The sequence below is a fragment of the Neovison vison genome, chromosome 11, assembly GCF_020171115.1.
Source record: "Neovison vison isolate M4711 chromosome 11, ASM_NN_V1, whole genome shotgun sequence".
NCBI lineage: Eukaryota > Metazoa > Chordata > Mammalia > Carnivora > Mustelidae > Neogale > Neogale vison.
Window position 1 is genome coordinate 1,393,273 of NC_058101.1, and position 18,894 is coordinate 1,412,166.

Consider the following 18,894-nt stretch of genomic DNA (forward strand, 5'->3'; position numbering starts at 1 on the left):
GGGAGTTTTTTCGGTGATGAATGGCAGATGAGTTTCTATATAAAATATTCCGTGTTGACAGGTTCGTAAAAATAGAGATTGGGCTTTTAGTGCCCTCCGACCCTAATAGACGACAACACTTTATTTACCATCAATTTTTCCAGATGGCATCCTGTACTGCCTTGACCTACCTTTTCTACAGGCAGTAACATTCCCAGGTGTCGTCTGGAAGTTGAGAGCCGAGCTCCGTTAACACTAATGAGTGACTTATGGTTAAATCCTCCTGGACCATGCTGAACATCTCCCCGTAGATGGTGGTTCACATTTCCTTTCGGCGGGCATCCCTCCAGCCCGCACTGAAATTGCTTGCATCATTTCACCTGTAAGGGTTTCCAACAAACCTCTGATTTATGGTTTGGAAAGTATTCAGCTCATCCAGGCTATTACTGAAAATTTCCTGGTCTCTTGGTTACACTCTCATGTTGAGGCCAAATATAATTATAAATTTCCAGGCCCTCCTTCTTTGCTGTAGAACTTGGGTCACGATACTTTACATGGGGAATAATAGGACTTTAAAATGACCGTTCTAACACTAATGGGATTATGTAAATTTACTTCTGAAAGCTGGAGGTTTAAGTTAAACATCCATGACAGCGACGTGGCCGGAGTGTGCATTGTTGTCATCGTCATGATTTGTAAAATAACCTTCAGATTCACAGGCGTGTGGGTGAGCGATTTTTAAAATACTTTCCTGAAAAACCCCAGGGAATGACCAAAAAAAAAAAAAAATCCGATATCCATTTCCTACATATCTCTGAGTAGTGTTTATATTAATTGTATCATCTTGATTGCAAATTTAATGTCATGCAACATTGGTGAGCTGTGTGAGTCAAGGTTGCTGATAGGTGTCGTTCTATGATTTAGTCACGGGCCACAGCGTGAAGCCTCGCCCTTTTACCACTAATGAGTCTCCTCCAGATTATCCTCGAAAGCCCCCAGAACCTGAACCTTTGAACTTCAGGGGAGGGTGTGGGCAGGTTCTTTGTGCAAGCCCTTTTGTCTGGGGAGCTGGTCCTCACCAGCGGTCGGGCTGTAGATTGGGAGCCATTAGTAATTGGCAATTTGTAGCTGTTCGGACGATGCAGGTGGATTTTCCTGACGCCTTTTCCCTTTTTCTTGAGAGGGACCGAGACTTCTGTTTATTCCTTTTGATGGGGCTTTAATCAAGCAGACCATGGTCTTGGCCTTTGACCTCAGTAGGGATGGGACCCAGTGGCCTCATCTCTGGTCTGGGGGCAGGCCTGTGTCGTGCTTTCCCTGGGACAGGCTCACATGCCTGTCACAGCCTTGGCTTTCTGAGAACGGGACAGCTTCAGGAGGGTGGTGGAGGGCATGTGGGGGGGGGGAGAAGGTGGGTGATGCGATCGTGACGTCGAAAGGAAAAGAGAAAGGAAGAAATGCCCGTGTGGTTTCTTAAATAAGGAGGCCAGTTGTTAAGGGAGCAACAAGTAGGAAGAGGAGAGTATTGAGTTTCTTTTGGGCCTTCGCTGCTCACAGGTGACGTACTGAATACACGTTTGAATTGGAACAAATGGTATTTTCTGCTCTTGAGTTTAACAGCAGATAATCTTCTCGGCTCTGCCATCATTCCCCTTCTTGTCCCACCACACCCCCCACCCAACCTCAAGAAAAAAGGCAAAAATGGAATTCACGGTCAAGTTTTATAGTTAATGTTCCCTGAGCAGCCTTATGCCTCAGCAGGGATTGGTGGTAGTTGGGAAGGATTGTTCCTGTGAAACTGAGGAATGTTCCATCGTCAAACTTCTTTCTGCCTCATGGTTCTAGCGTTCAGGCCGCCCTCTGACCCTGACGCTGCTTTCTGGGCCTTCCCTGAGGTCTCGGCTTCACCATGACCTCCTTACCCACTTCCCTCGAAGCTCCTCCCCTCCGTGCCCTACCGTAGCCCCCCTCGCCCCCCTCTCCTTCACCTGCTGGGTAACTGCTTATTGTCTGCTTCGGCCAGAAGGAAATCTCCATGACGGCAGAGCCTGTCATTTTTTTTTTTCCCCCAGATTCTCCCTCCATACATTTTGGGTTTCTTTTTTTTTTTTTTTTAGTTTATTTTATTCTTTCAGTGTTCCAAGATTCATTATTTATGCACCACACCCAGTGCTCCATGCAATCTGTGCCCCCTAATACCCACCACCAGGCTCACCCAACCCCCTACCCCCACCCCTCCAAAACTCTCAGTTAGTTCATCAGAGTCCACAGTCTCTCATGGCTTGTCTCCCCCTCCAACTTCCCACATCTTCACTTCTCTCCATCTCCCCCTGTCCTCTGTGTTATTCCTTATGCTCCACAAGTAAGTGAGATCATATGATAATTGACTCTGCTTGACTTACTTCACTCAGCATAATCTCTTCCAGTGCCGTCCATGTTGCTACAAGAGTTGGGTATTCATCCTTTCTGATGGAGGCATAATACTCCATAGTGTATATGGACCACATCTTCCTTATCCATTCGTCCGTTGAAGGGCATCTTGGTTCTTTCCACAGTTTGGCGACCGTGGCCATTGCTGCTATGAACATTGGGGTACAGATGGCCCTTCTTTTCACGACATCTGTATCTTTGGGGTAAATACCCAGGAGTGCAATTGCAGGGTCGTAGGGAAGCTCTATTTTTAATTTCTTGAGGAATCTCCACACTGTTCTCCAAGTGGCTGCACCAACTTGCATTCCCACCAACAGTGTAAGAGGGTTCCCCTTTCTCCACATCCTCTGCACTGTCTTGTTGATCTTGGCCATTCTAACTGGTGTAAGGTCAGAGCCTGTCTCTTGCTACTAGACACTTGCCAGTGGACTCACCCTAGTCTCTGCATACAGAACTTGAGCCTCTATAAAAATGCAGCTGTGTTCCACTTGCTATTACACAGACATAGTCATAGACAGAATGCTCCCCGCCCTACCCCAGAGATGTCCCACAACCTGCAAATATGTCACTTTACATGGCATAAAGGGGGCTCTGCAGATATGATTCAGTGAAGGATTTTAAGATCGATTATCCTGGGTTATTCACATTGGCCCAGTGTAATCACAAGGGTCTTTATGAGAGGGAGGCAGGAAGGTGAAAGTCAGGGAGGCAGATTTCGTGATGAAGCAGACGTCCAAGTACTCCAGGACGGCAGGTTTGAATGCAGACTCCAGAAGCTGGAAAAGGCAAGGAGATGCCTGGTCTCCTAGAGTCTCCAGAAGGAAGACAGCCCTGCCAACCATTTTAGGCTTCCACCACAGAGATATAAGATACTAGAGCTGTATTGTTTGAAGGCAGAGATGTGTGTTGACTTACTCCAGCAGCCCCAGCAAACTAATCCAGGTGTGTAATTATAGGCAGTATCCTGTACTACGTTCTAGAACCTTGTGCCGTCCGGCTCTGCAAACACGTGTCATGGCCTCTGTCTTTCTGGTAAGAAAATGCCATTGTTATTGCAGGACCCAGACAGGGTGCCCTTGTGGGATCTTTGGATGCCATTTCACAGGTGTCAGGTGTCAGTGCCCCACTCCTTTGCCCGACTCCGGACGTCCCCTGCAGACAGTGTTTCTGTGAGCGTGACCCGTCATCTCAGTTTGCCGGGACGTAGGGGTTCCAAGGATGCAGGGCTTTCCGCGCAGACACCAAGACACTCGCGGGCGAGGTGGGCAGCTTGTTCACTCTGTCTGCGTGCAGGACATCTGTCTGCCCGGGGTGAGGATGTTCTCTGGCCGAGGGTCCTCGTCTTCGTGCAGGTGAGAGTCAACACTCCAGAACTGTCTTGCAAACAGCGGGGGTGGGGATCGATGGCTGTGCGTCCAACTTCCCTGCCTCTCTGTGGGGACATTCCAAGGTGTGTCTCATGCAGTCACCCAGAAGGTCCCTCTCGGATTGACCCTGGTTGTCTCCCGCGCTCACTGGTGACCCTCTTCTTGACTTACCTTGCTACCTTGTCTTCAACCCTAGCCAAGCCTCTTGGATTACTTCCCAAACAAACTTTTTATGCCCTCTTCTTGCCTCAGATCTGCTTTTGGATGAGCTCAAACTGGGACATTAGCCTTTCTCGGTAGTCTAACGTGATCAAGTCCCCAGTCCTTCATGTGGTTCCGACATCTGCTTGCCGTCTTCCCCTCTGGCTGATCCCTGCTTCTCTCTGTCCTGCTCACCAGCGTCCCTCCACAGCACGATCGAATCGGTTCCAAATTCCTTCCTCACGTGGGTCCTTTGCACTTGCTCCTCCTGCCCGGACGCCCCTGAGTTGTGCGCATTCTTTAGGTCCCCAATCAAATGTTACTTCCTCGTGGGGTTTCCCCGGCCCTCCAGACTGTGCATGTTTGCCCTGGCCCTCCTGTACTTTCCCTCTTTTCCACTTTTCCCGTACTACAAGTAAATGAGTTCAATACTTTACTGGAGGGTGATCATTTGTTTCTTTGTGGGTCTTGCAAAGGACTCGAACACATTAGGATCACATGGTGTGGGTGTAAGTTAGGGTTGGTGGGGGGGATCACAGACGGAAGTATCAGGGTCATACTTGTGTCCCTGTCTTCTGGCCAGCTCGCTCAGGTGTGCGTAAGGCACAGCTGGACAAACGGCAGTGAGGGCTCTGGGAGAAGGGCCCTGCTGGAAGCTGCTGCACGTATTTTTAAGGTCACTGGGAGGAGACAGTGGACATCTAGTCAGCATGCGATAGCGGAAGCTTCTTGGACAAGGCGACGGCCTAAGTATACCACAGCTTAGCTGGAACCTTCAGCCCAGTTTTTAAGTGGCAAGCCCTATCAGTTTAACAATAAAAAAAGAAAAGTTGAGTCCGTACTTTCCATACAGTATGTTTATTGGTAAGTTTGTAGGCACACCACTGTCAAGCTGGATGTCCTGGCTGAATTTCTTTTTTGAGATAATCATAAATAAAAATAAAAATAAAGTAAACGAACATAGAGATAAACATTCAGAAACAGAAGTGGTAGCATTTCTTGGTTCACCCTCTAGATCATTCCGTGTGAGCCCGGAGGTGCACACGCTTCTCCGTCAGGGTTACTGCCGCTGTGGAGCTGAGCTTTCCTGCGCAAACACGTCCCCTCTGGGGAGCTGGTTAAGGCACAGACTCTGATTTCAGTCGGGCTGGGTGGGGCCTGGAACGCATTTCTAACTCGCTCCCAGATGATGTCAATGGAATTGGTTCGTGAGCCACGCTTTGAGTGACCCGGCTCGGGAGCACTTGTCCTCCCAGTACTCGAAAGCCACCGAGCTTTACTTACTTAATTATAGAGAGGGTGGGAGGGACGGGGAGGGGCAGAGGGAGAGGGAGAGAGAGAGAATCCTAAGCAGGCTCCACACCCTGCATGGGAGCCTGACATGGGGCTGGATCTGATGACCCTGAGCTCACGACCTGAACCCAAATCAAGAGTTGGTGCTTAACTGGCTGAGCCACCCAGGCGCTCAGAACCACTGAGCTTCAGATGCTCTGGTTAAAAGAGGAATATGGTGTATTCTATTATCTTGGCATGATTTTCTCATCCCACGCTTGCTATTTCCAGGCGGAATTAGTGGAACGTGTGTGACCTTCACCGCTCACTGAATGCCCATCAGAGGATATACACACTAGAGGACTACACGGCGAGGTAAAAGCTTGTTGACTTCGTTTCTCCTGCTCTTTGAAATCTAATTATCTGTTCTTATTCCTGCAAAGAGATGGCAGAAACATATCAAGCCCCATAAACAGGCTCTATGCTGGGTGCTTTTCTCGTGCCATTTCATTTCATATCTGCCTCTGGTGACAGAAACTAGTCTGAATATAAGGACATCCACTGTGTGTGCATGTGAGAGAGACAGAGATGGAGAGAGAGAAAGAGAGAGATGGAGAGAGACAGACAGGAGAGATGGAGATGCAGAGAGACAGATGGAAGGAGGGGAAGGAGAAAGATGGAGAGACGGAGAGAGAGACAGAGATGGAGACAGAGACAGAGAGACAGAGACACACACACACACGCACACACAGAGACATGGGCAGACAGGCAGACAGGCAGACAGACAGACAGGGCCTTCTGACCCCCTGCCTGACCTGTTGTGAGACGTGGGGCGAACGGTCCCAGCTCCCTGTGCATGGGGAGGCAGTGAGGGTTTCCCGGCCAGTGGCAGGATCCGAGGATTTGTAGGCCTTTCTGTGCTGATTGTCTTGCCCTCCAGGCAGGAGCTGTGTTGCATCAGGAGGGCAAGAGGATTTGAATAGATTTAATATTTGTTTATGTGCTTCACCCATCTGCCCGCCAGCTCTCAGTGTGTGCATAATCCGTGCTTCAGAGTCAGACACAAAACCCGTTTTCCCCCCTCTTTTTCACCCCCTCTTCGGAGTCTTTTAGTTTGGATCATTTGTTTTCCTTATCTTTTGGGGTAGGTTACTAGGGGCACCCTGTCTACGATTATGTTTTCTTTTGTTTGCTGATGCCTCCGGCATGTTTTAATAAATGGTTTCTCCTTCCTGATCGCCATGTACCCTCTACAGACGTGTATCCTTGAGATTAATGAGGATCTACAAACTCTTGTGATTGGTGGTGGGTGATTAGACCCTGGACATCTGCAGATTCTTCCCTGGCTAAGTCTGAGGCTGATTTCCAAAGGGATGAAACTTGAACCTTTTTCCTCCCTCAAGGGAGCTCTTGTGACTGTTGCTGGGCCTGTCCTCATATCTGCCATTCTTTGTAGGACTGAAGTTATCTGCTGTAGGAACACTTATTTGGCTGTTGGGTGTCTTTGACCTGCAACCCTTGTGTCATTTAAGGTAATTGGCAAATGGGAATATATATATATTTTTAAAGATTTTATTTATTTGAGAGAGAGAGTGTGCACAAGCACAAGCAGGGGGAGCAGCAGAGGGAGAGGGAGACGCCTCCCTACTGAGTGGGAACTCGGTGCTGCATCCCAGGACCCTGGGATCATGACCTCGGTCAAAGACGAACCACTCAGGTGCCCCTGCATTTGGGAATCTTAAACTCTGAAAAGGATGAAAATAAGTTAAGCTAATCAAACTGAGTTCTTAACTTAAAATCTCACTTAAGTTGGGGAAATTTAGCAGGAGATTTGGAAAGCTCTTTAATTTAAATGTAGTTTAGGTGGGAGCCCATTGGGACTCTCCTAGCATTACTCAGCAAGCAAGTGTTGGGGGGGGTGACTCAGAGAGTGAGCTTGGAATGTTCTCTTGTGCAAGCTTGAGGGCATGGGGGTCAAAATTCTTCGGTTCTGCTCACTTTTTATTTAGTCAGAAAAATTTTCATGTTTTCAGATGAGACAAGTGTGTATTTGGAAACTGCTTCCTTTTAAAACTCATTTCATGGGGCACGTGGTTGGCTCAGTGGGTTAAGCCTCTGCCTTCGGCTCAGGTCATGAGCTCAGGGTCCTGGGATCGAGCCCCACATTGGGCTCCCTGCACAGTAGGGAGCCTGCTTCCCCTGCCTCTCTGCTTACTTGTGATCTCTGTCTATCAAATAAATAAAAAAAATCTTAAAAAAACCCAAACTCATTTCACATTCAGTTTTCCCTACAGGGGGTGCTGGAAGGGTCCAGTCCCTTGCTGCTCCTCTGGTCTGATGACGACGGATGCAGGGCAGGGTGGTGGGCTCCGGAGGACTGCCTGGTCAGGCTCCACGGCTTTCTAGCTCTGTGACCTTGGGAAGGAAATAAACATCTCTGTGCCATATTTTCGCATTTATAAAGCGGGGATTAGGATTGTATTCCCTGGAGGACTTGATCAAACGATCAAATGTGAGCATGTGTGGTAATACCTGCAAAGTGCCCAGCACAGGGCCTCTCACGTCGTCACGTGGGCCGTTGTTGCTGTCATCAGCGCAGAAACGCAGGGTAGAGAGAAACGGACACGTCGAGTCCGCATTCTGGCTTGTGCTCCTTGGCCGAGGGAAGATGTCTGTGGCACACCTCTGTCCTGGAGAATGGAGAGGCCAGAGCTGATGCAGGAAGGAACGAAGAAGATAGAAGTAGTGTTTTCTTCCTAAAAGCTTTCGTTTAAGGATGCGGCTGTTACAGATTCCGTCTGACATTGTGCCTTTTTTTTTTTTTTTTTTTTTTTACATTGTGTCATTTTTGAACTGTATTGGTCCTAGTGCTGATGGAGCCCGAGGGGTGACGTTGCCCGGAACTCTTTAATGTGGCTGAGTGTCTAATGCAGAGCAGATCCGGGCGTCTATGGCTAGTTAGGATGGAAGCAGCCTTTAGTGGGATGGTGTGCTGTGCTTCTGTCCGCGGGCTGACAGCCTGTCCATGCCCCTGTCCCAGCTGTCTTTCAACAGGACTTTCAAGAGGCAGGCCACACCAGCTGGGATGTGGACCAGTCCAAGGAGGGTGTGAAGCAATGAAATGACAAAATGGCATTTGCCTCAAGCCCTTTCGGGGGAAGCTCTTGGATCTTCAGGCTTCTAGCAGATTCCTGTGGAGGATCCCGGCTCTTGTATGGTTAGCTCTGTCCCCGCAGCAGCTCTGCGTTTTAGCACTGGCTGCCTTCCCCTGCTCCATTGTTTGTGGCCTTTGTGGCCACGATTGCTTCCTGGGTGATGCCATTGCCTGGCCCTGGTGTTCCTCTACCTCGTGTAAGCCACAGTCCCACTCGCTGGTGCCCAGTGATGCACTCGACAATCAGGGCTCCATATGGATGCCCACTTTTCTCTCTTCTTTTTTTTAAATTAACATGTAATGTATTATTTGTTTCAGGGGTACAGGTCTGTGAGTCATCAGTCTTACACAATTCACAGTACTCACCGCAGCATATACCCTTCCCAGTGTCCATCAGCCGGCCACCCCATCCCTCCCCGCCACCCCCCAGCAACCTTCAGTTTGTTTCCTGAGATTAAGAGTCTCTTACAGTTTCTCTCCCTTTCTGGTTTCATCTTGTTTCATTTTTATCTCTATGGTCCTCTGCCTTGTTTCTCAAATTCCTCATATCAGAGAGATCATATGATAATTGTATTTCTCTGGTTTATTTTGCTCAGCATAATACCCTCTAGTTCCATCCACATTGTCGCAAATGGCAACGTTTCAGGTGTTTTGATGGCTGCATAGTATTCCATTGTGTGTGTGTGTGTATATATATATATACATATATATACTACATCTTCTTTATCCATTCATCTGTTGATGGACATCTAGGTTCTTTCCATAGTTTGGCTATTGTGGACATTGCTGCTATAAACATTCGGGTGCACGTGCCCCTTTGGATCAAACACGTGTATCTTTAGGGTAAATACCCAGTAGTGCGATTGCTGGGAAGTAGGGTCACTCTATTTTCAACTTTTTGAGGAAACTCCATGCTGTTTTCCAGAGTGGCTGCACCAGCTTGCGTTCCCGATAGTGTAGGAGGTTCCCCTTTCACTCCCCCATTCTTTTCTGAGGTGAACTTTGGTTCTCTACCCTTGAGCGGAGTTGGTTCCTAGGGGTCTGGTGTAGCCTTGTTGCCGCTGTGGGTTTTGTCATTGTTATGTAGTGACAGCCCTCTCATTGTCCTTGTCGTGGACCGCGGCACTCCCGCTATCACGGGCACCATGGTGAACCAGACCCTTTTCCACAAGCACGGTGACTCTTATATTAAGCCCCAAACTGGGGGAGGCATAGCTTATTCTCTTAGCTTCTTATCACACCTATAATCCTGCAACTGTACCATTTATTGATTCAATTTCTCCAGGCTGCACCTCTCTCTCGAGAGTCTTAAAACAAGTTCCCTGCAGGGCTGAATCGGGATATCGCTCTGAATGATTTAACCCCTTAAACAGACCAACTTCCTTTTGTGTTGAGCATCAGCCAATTACATTGACCTAAACCTTGACTCTTCCCCATGTTAGGATAGGTCTCCCTCCACCCCGGACAGCCAGGGCGCGGCTGGAGGGTCAAAGTATTTCTTTGCCCATTAGAGAGCCTCTGGCCATCAGCTTCAAATACCTGGCAAAGACCCTTCCAGGGAGTCCTGTTATGGCTTTTCAAATAAATAAACCTGAGCAACTAACTGTGACAGGACATGAACCCCAAATTCCTGCATCAGGAGACGAAGCCTGCCTGTGATGTGGGTGTGGTACGTCAAGGGCATGACGCTGGGCTCTTGCCCCCAACCTCCACCGCACAATCTCTCTCTCTTTGTTGTCTTCTTTTGTTTTACACCTGACCCAAAGAACAGTGTGACTTTTCAGGCAAAATCTCATCAATGATTAGAGAACGTGCAGAGTGTCACCACAACGGGCCCCGAGGAAATGACTCAGTGGACCCTGGGGGCTGTCCAGAGTTCGAGAGTCTGGGCCCTGCTCTGCCGTACGCTAGCTCTGCAAACCGGGCCTTAACCTCCTGGTGCCTCCAGTTCCGTTAAATGGGATGAGGGAAGGGGGATGGAGTGGATTGGACTAAATTCTGAAAACTGCTCTTCGATGGGAGTGGGCTTATAGCAGCCAGTGATGGGAAAGGCCTAGTATGTACCAGGCTTTCCCTCCCCTTCTTCTCGGTAAGCAAAATGGGGGCCCGGACAGAAGCCACAGACTCTCTTGTTGTGCCAAGAAAGAAGCGAGGCAAATACGGAGTTTGAATCAATAGCAGTACTTGAACACAGAAGATGGGACTGTTTTCCTCCTGATTGTTTTGATTGCTGCCAGGAGCTGTATCTGGCACGAAATCCATTCAGATCACCGAGAGCCCGAGGAGCACACCGGGCATGAAAAGGTGACGTAATTGGCACCATCGCGACTGTGCAGTGTGTGATCTTAGTGGGAAGACAGGGGTTGTAAGGAAACTTGTAATCTAATTTTCTTTGTTGTAAAATAGAATGTTACCCATTGTATTCCTGTGGAATAATAATTATAACATCTCAGACAAACAGAGTGCCTTTCTCAGGAGGTGCTTAAAGAGCTTGATAGACATTCATTCAGGCTTGTAAACACGGCGGAGCCTGGCTTGCTTGCATTTCTACCGACTGAAAGTTCCTATTAGCCTGCATCTCCCCTCATCCGTCCTACTGGGATAAATGATTTTTATGCCGGCGAGCCTGATGCCGTGATGAAGTGCCTTCTGCCTCATCAAAGCATTATGAAACCTTCGGTAGAGTTGTGCTGTTAATTGCAATTTATGACAGCCTAATTTTTTGAAAAGTTGTAATTCGTGTGTTGCATAGATGATAATTAGTCGGAATGGTTGATTAATCAGTCGGCTCTATTTTTTGACCATAGCAAAGTACAGTATTTATAGTCACTGCAATACCGGTTCTCCCTGAGAACCACAAAGGAAGCAGGATTCTGTCATTGATTATAATTTTTTTTAGCGAGGTATGGCTGACACGCAACATTGTATCAGTTTTAGGCGTACAATGTAATGACTTGGTATTTGTCTGTTGCAAAAGGATCCCCACAATGAATCCAGTTAACATCTGTCACCAGGCGAGGTACAGAATATTTTTTCCCTCCTGATGAGAACTTTTAAGACTCACTCTTGTAGCAACTTTCAGGTACTGAATACAGTATTATCAACTGGCGTCGCAGTATTATCAACTGGCGTCGCCATGCTGTACGTTACCTCTTCATGACTTACTTCCTTTATAGACAGAGGTTTGTGCATTTTGACCCCCTTCACCATTCTTTAGAAAGATTTTATTTATTTATTTGAGAGAGGGGGTGTGGAGGGGCAGAGGGAGGGGGAGAGAATCCCAAGCAGATTCCATGAACTGGGCACAGAGTCCAACACGGGGCTCGATCTCGCAACCCTGAGATCATGACCTGAGCTGAAATCAAGAGTCGGTCACTCAGCCGACTGAGCTATAGGCGCCTCTCCCTCTTCACCTTTGCCAACTGTACCCCCATGGCCTCTGGCGACTACTGATGTGTTGTATGTGCCTGTGAGCTTGTTTTAGTTTCAGTTTTTCTAAGATTCTACATGTAAGTGGGTCATACAGTATTTGTCTTTCTCTGTCTTATTTCACTTATCATAATGCCCTCAGGGTCCATCCATGTTGTCACAAATTGCAAAATTTCATTCTTTTTCATGGCCGAATAATATTCTTCTGTGTCTCTGTGTGTGTGTGTGTGTATCACATTTTCTTTATCTGTTCATCCATCAGCGGAGGCAGTAGCCGTCTTTATTCTTGGCAGGCGTACATTCTCACCGACTCTGGGTAAATGATGCTTTCCAGAGCTTTATGTTTCAACTTCTGTGTTAGTTCCTTTCTTCTTTTTTAAAAAAAGATTTTATTGATTGATTGATTGATTTATAGCACATGTGGGGGGAGGGGCAGAGAGAGAGGGAGGGAGAACTCGCAAGTGGACTCCGCACTGAGTGCAGAGCCTGAAGCGGGCCTCTGTCCCATGACCGTGAGTCATGACCTGAGCCGAAACCCAGAGCCCGCTGCTTGACTGACTGAGTTGCCCAAGTGCCCTCAACTTCTACATTAGTGTCTCAGCTGAGTGGGAAGAGAACATAGGTAAGCAGTAAGAACAGCTCATATGCGCTGCTTATGACTTTGCCACCCTGAGGGTCATGACAACCAGACTGTTAGCTTTACGATAAAGGTGAGTGTCTTTAAAATTGAATTTGGGTGACATTTAGTGAAGCCTCTTTACAAACAGATCCCTTAAGGAGAGTATCAGTGCAGTGTATTTAGCTGTGTTAATTGGTCTATTGCAAATGTTTTACTGAAGAGATAAATAAGGTCTTAAATCCATTAAGATGAACTCGATAACTTTTTTAAATGTCCAAGTTCTTCATCATGAGATTTTAATAAAAAGTATTAGAATGAATGTTGTGCTCAGGTTCACTGCAAAGAATAGAAAATTCAGGAATGTATATAGAAGAAAGAACATAAAATAACTTATTATTCTGTCACCCTGCGGGAACTGTTATTGGCCTTTGGTATATCTCCTCCCCTTTCCTTCTGATGCATCCATGGAAACATTTTACAGAGTCAGTGAAAACTGACTCTGTAAAAACCCAGTCAGCTGGGTGCTGTCCCCACCAGTGTTTTCTTAGGCCAGTGAATATTCTTTCAAAATAGATTTTATGCTGACTGTATTTATGAACTATAATATATCCAAACAAATCTTCCGTTGCTAGATGTTAGAAGATTTACAAATTTTGGCTTTATAATGCAACAACAAGTATCTTTGTTCATTTATTTGTTCATCTGTCCATTCATTCAGTCAGTGTTTGTCCATCCGTCCATTTATTCAGTCAGGCCATGGGCCAACAGTTGAGGATGTACCGTTAATCATAACCCTTCTAATAGTTAACATTATTACTATTACCAACTATTGACTAGTTAGTAATAGCATTAGTGTATTAATTATTGCATCTGGAGTTTTTGCTGTGAGCCTCTGACATGGACATCTTTGCTGTTGGCAAAGATGCTCCTCTTTGCCATATCTCATTGGCCATGAGGCAGTTTTGCTATAAAAGATAAAAAAATAACTGGTTGACAGTTTGATTTGATTTCTCCACTGACACAATACTGTTACTTTTATATTATCTACACAGCCTTCATAACGGTCTACACAGTGGTGCGGGGTTTGGGATCTGGGAACGTCTGTCCGCAGACAGGTGACAATCTGTCAAGAACCAACAGACACTGTGGTACGAAGCCCCATTGTGAGCGCATCCTGGTGTTTGGAAACTGATAGCTCTCACGATGAAGGGAGATATTTTAGCAAATAGAGAATGTGATGCTGAATGAGAAGATGAAGTAACAAGCAAAAAAAAAAAAAAAAAGGTGTAATACTCTGAATGAAATACTTTAAAGAAAGTGCTTTGTTAGGTCCAGTCCACCAAGTAAAACGCACTATTTGCACATATTGCCATGAATCTGCACTATACATTTTGAATGTATTCAAACATTTTGTATTTTGCAACAAGTCTTTTTGATTTTGTTATTCTTTCTCCTGTTTCTTTATTTCTTCTCTAATGAATACCCGTCTTTCGTTTTCATGATTTTTATCTCGTATGGCAATATCGCCTTATGGCCTCTGGGTTATGTCGCAAAAATGCTTGTGGTAAATGTGCTTACGGTGATGCTACCTGGAGCCATTAATTATGCGAATGTATGTTAGTATCGTCACCATCCTGATGTCAGTATAATAGTATCATAGTAGTAACTAAATTCTTAGGAGGTGAGGTGTTCTCATTCCTACTTGCCGGATAAGGGAACGGAGCCTTGCAGAACTGAGCTACCCTGCCCCATCATCACTCATCCGGTACTTGGCAGACCCGGGGTTCAACTTAGGCAGGCCAACTCCCGCCCTGCTCTTTTTTTTTGGTAAGGTTTTATTTATTTATTTGAGAGACAGAGATCACAGGAGCAGGGACAGAAGGAGAGGGACAGGGACAGGGAGAAGCAGGCTCCCCTGCTCAGCAGGGAGCCTGAGCTGAAGGCAGATGCTTAACCGGCTGAGCCACCCAGGCGCCCCTTAGTCCTGCTCTTTTAGCCACGATGGCGACTGTGCCAGAAAAAACGACACTTTCCCCGATGGACACGAGACAATTTGAATGCAATACTCTTTGAGCGATTCTCAGTGTATTTTTTAGGATAAATTCTAAGAAATCGTCAGTGTATGAATAGCCCTTTCAGTGAACTATGTAGGACCTAAATGGGGGAGGACCAGAGATGATGATGATTTACTTATTTGCTTTTTTTTTTTTGATTCTGGGTGTCTGTCATCGCGCTGCTAGGGAGGCAGTCAGCGGAAAGTGGGCGCGGCGCTGACTTGGCCTGGGGAGGCCCCGCAGAGAGGCTGGGTCAGCGGGACTGTCCTTCGGAAAAGTTTTTTTCCCCTTGACCCGGCCAGATGTGACACGGCAGAAGGGAGGCGCCACGGGGAGGAAGAGGTCATCAAAGGAACGAGTGTAGACAAGCGAAGTGCATAAGCCTTTAAGATGAACATCATCTCAAGAGAACGCCTCTGCTCTCCAAAAATCACCAGTTCAGTTAAAGACTGTCTTAACCTAGTAGAGCTTCCCTCACACCCAGACCTTTGGCAAGTGACCCTGTATTCCTCCTGCTGCCACGCATTACTGCCACAGTCTTCCTCAAGGACGCACCCCCGCGTGAACCTATCCTCTGCCCGCCTCCGGTGATGCAGTATCGCGTCATGGCAGCCTCTGGGAGTGGAGGATGGGGCCGGGGCTGGCAGTTAGCAAGGAAGCAAGGACCTCAGACCTACAGCTGCCGGGAGCTGGTTTGGAAGCGGATTCTTCTCGGGGCCTCCAGGGAAGAGCCCAGCTGCATGTGGGTTTCAGCCTTGTGAGCCCACCACGCAACCCCGCTGAGCCCACCCACTGAACCGCGACGTAGTAAACGGGGGATGTTTGAAGACGTAAGTTGTGCCAGCAGTAGAGAGCAAACGCAAGCCGCATGCAGTAGCGACCTAGAGTATATGCCCATTTGCAGATGCCCAAACTGAGGAACAGAGAAGCCATGTCACTTTTCCGAAGTCTCACAGCTATTAAATATCAGAAGTGGGATTTAGGGGCACCTTCGGGGCTCAGTTGTTTAAGCGTTTGACTTTGGCTTAGGTCATGGCCCAGAGTCCTGGGATGGAACCTGCTTCACCTCTGGGCTCCCTGCTCAGCAGGAGCCTGCTTCTCCCTCTCATACTCTGTCTCACTGTCTCTGTCTCTCTCTCAAATATAAAATCTAAAAATAAAGTGGGATTAGGTGCCACATTTTTAAAAAAAGATTTTATTTATTTATTTGACACAGAGAGAGATCACAAGGAGGCAGAGAGGCAAGGAAAGAGATGGGGGAAGCAGGCTCCCTGCTGAGCAGAGAGCCCAATGCAATCCAGGATCCCGAGAACATGACCTGAGCGGAAGGCAGAGGCCCAACCCACCGAACTACCCAGACTCCCTGCCACATTTCTTGATTTTGCTAATGGGGGTTTAGCGAGTCCTGTGCCAGGGGGTTCTGGATGAAGATGGAATACTTGAAGCTTTGGTTTTACTCAGGGGAAAGGTCTTTTTATACCATCATGAACGCAAATATTTCATAGGCTAAAATGAAAAAAAGACGAAACCAGAGATTACACAGACAATTTGTTTTTGATAATCTCTTTACTGTGAAAAATATTTGACTGAAAAACTTGGAGAAGCACTGAGCTGATATGTATTCCAACTAATTTAGTTTAACACTTTTCCTTCCCATTTTATTTCCTGAATTCACAGTGACTTTGCTGCACCAGTTAGAATTCTGGAACCTGAATCAGGAGCTCTAGACCCCGCTATGCGTCCTGCCCATCTCCTGTTCATTCAGTCAGGCAAGACGTGCAGGGTGCGTCTGTGATGCCTGGAGTGTCTCTCGCACAAGGTCATTCGTGAAGTAATGCACTTTTCTAGCTCTGCTTCCTTGCATACAAAATTAGGTGATTTGACAAACTTTCTTTAGGGTCTCTGTCTATGGTCATACTAATGCTTTCCCGTTCTTGCATGCCCTGACTTCAGGATTTGACAAGGTGGGGCACCGTTTCTCCAAATCCATCCTGGGCACCACCTACATCATAATCTCTTGGGACGCAGAATACAGAAGCAGATCCTGAGGTGGCCCCAAACCTTCCGATGGGAAACCCTGAGAGCTGGGTCCCAGGACTTCTGATCTTGTACCAGCTCTCGGGGTCACTGCCATGTAGGCTGAGGTTTCAGATATCAGCTACAGGGATGCAACGAGGCCTGTGCCCTAAACGTCATCTCTGTCGTTAGAAGACAAGCCTTATCGGTTTGGAAAGAAAAACAGGGCCACACCTGTCTGCGTTGGTCGCAGGGCCTGACCACCCTTTTCCACCGTAAACCGTCACCCCAACCCAAGCCAGAGGGGAGCTGCGCCTGATCACGGAGCAGCTCTGGTCCAGCTCTGTTCCTGCAAAGTCACCTCCACCGTCTGGGGCCGCACGTGTGCGGCCGCATCCAGCAACAGGGTCAGTGTGAGGAGAGGGTGCTCGTCTCTTTGCTTTTCCCCGAGGGCGGCTGCGGCCGGCCGGGAGCACCCCCGGGCAGCTCGCTCCTTGCACCCGCAACTCTCCCGGGTCAGTGAGCGCCGGGGGCAGCCGCGCTTCCCACCTCGGGTCCCGCCGAGGAGCAGGAAACTGGGGAACCGGGTCGTCCTGGCCTGCCTGCCCGCGCGGACCCTCCCCGCCGTCGCCTCCCGCGGTCCAGCCGGGCGCTGTCGCCGGTGTCCCGGGGTGGGGGGGTGTGTCCGCGCCGCTGCCCGCTGCCCCCCTCCCCCGGCGCCGTCGGCCCTCCCGCCACCCCCTCGGCGGGCCCTTCCCTTACCGCGGCGACACCCGGCGGGGACCTGCCCCTCGCTCCACCCGCGGGGGCGGCGGGCGCGGCGCGGGAGGCTAGTTCGGTGGCAGGTGTGCTTGTCCCGGCCCCGGCGCCCCCGGCCGCGCCTCCCAGTCCCCGGCCCGGGCCACCGCCCCCGCTCCTGCTCCAGCTTCTGCTCCCGCACTGGGCGGGGCCGCCTCGGGCGCTGCGGAGGGAGCCCCGCGCTCGTCTATGGCAAAGTTCCTGGCCGAGCTCCTGGGCTGCGCGCTGCCGGCCAAGGGCGCCTCTCCCGCGCCGGAGGTGGGTGCGGGCTGCGTGGGTGGGCCAGGGCTGCTGGAGGGGACGGGCGTGCGCGGTGTCCGCCGCGGGTCCGGGTGCGCTCCGGGATGTGGTCCAGGTGCGGTGTCCGCCGTGGGTCCGGGGTGCGGGTCCGGGTGCGTTCCGGGATGTGGTCCAGGTGCGGTGTCCGCCGTGGGTCCGGGGTGCGGGTCCGTGATGTGGTCTAGGTGCGGGTCCGGGTGCGCTCCGGGATGTGGTCCAGGTGCGGTGTCCGCCGCGGGTCCGGGGTGCGGGTCCGGGTGCGTTCCGGGATGTGGTCCAGGTGCGGTGTCCGCCGTGGGTCCGGGGTGCGGGTCCGTGATGTGGTCTAGGTGCGGGTCCGGGTGCGCTCCGGGATGTGGTCCAGGTGCGGTGTCCGCCGTGGGTCCGGGGTGCGGTCCGGGTGCGGTCCGGGTGCGGGGAGGCAGCAGCAGCATCGCCGGCGCCTCGGGCCGATGTGGGCAGTCGGTGCGGCCTTCGGGGATGGACGCCTGCACCGGACTCTGCACGTCCCGCACCGACCGCCGTCCGCACCACTCGCCCGAACTGCCTGGGGCTGGGGCTGGGGGGTGGGATGCGGGAGCCCTTCGCGGCGCGCCGGCCTGTCCCATTGAGGCGCTGGGGGCAGCGGCCCTTTATGGGAAACCTGTGCCGGCAGCTGGGCCGCCACGGGCTCACAGCGGGCACCGCAGCCCCTTCCCCTCAGGTCTACACTGGGAACAGTGGATCCTTTGTCTCTGTCTACACTAAGGACTGCCCGACACTGAGGCCTTAACCAAAGGGCAGTGGTGGCGACCCTTCCTACAGCCTTACTCAGTGCTCCAGCCGGACAACCGTTCCCACCGCTGCTCCGGGGCCACGCGGTCCACTGCGGCTGCAGTTTCCCGAGGGGCCGGGATGGCAGCAGTTGGGGTCCCCCCTCCGCATCGCAGGTCACGCTGCAACGACGCTCCCCTGCCTGCTGCGGAGTCTCTTCTGCCCTTGGCTCCTCTGGGCGCTCCTGCCTTCTGGGGCCTCGGGTCACGGGCTTCCAGTTTAGGCTCGGCATCATCCCTGCCCTGTGACCGATCGGTGTCAAGCAGGAGGGTCGCGGTAGTAAGGGACAAAGAGCGGAAACCAGACCGACAGGCCTGGGTGCTCCATGCCATGGCCTGAAATCTAAAACAAAGTGAAAAGCCTGAAGACATAAAGCTTCCCAGGCCCGCAGCAAAAATCAGCTGTGTTGCTTGGCCCGTTATCATCTCTGCTCATCTCCTTCTCCATGGTGGGAGTGTTAGGTCACACTTGGGGGTCATTCCA

General features: G+C 49.9%; 1 protein-coding gene across 1 annotated transcript; it reads right to left on the minus strand.

The window, feature by feature from the left end:
- Window positions 1–17,351: 17,351 nt before the first annotated feature.
- Window positions 17,352–18,206, minus strand: LOC122889716 (skin secretory protein xP2-like). The gene has a single exon (XM_044225083.1). It carries the CDS (start codon window positions 18,204–18,206, stop codon window positions 17,352–17,354), a length of 855 nt encoding a protein of 284 aa, XP_044081018.1.
- Between the last annotated feature and the right edge of the window lie 688 nt (window positions 18,207–18,894).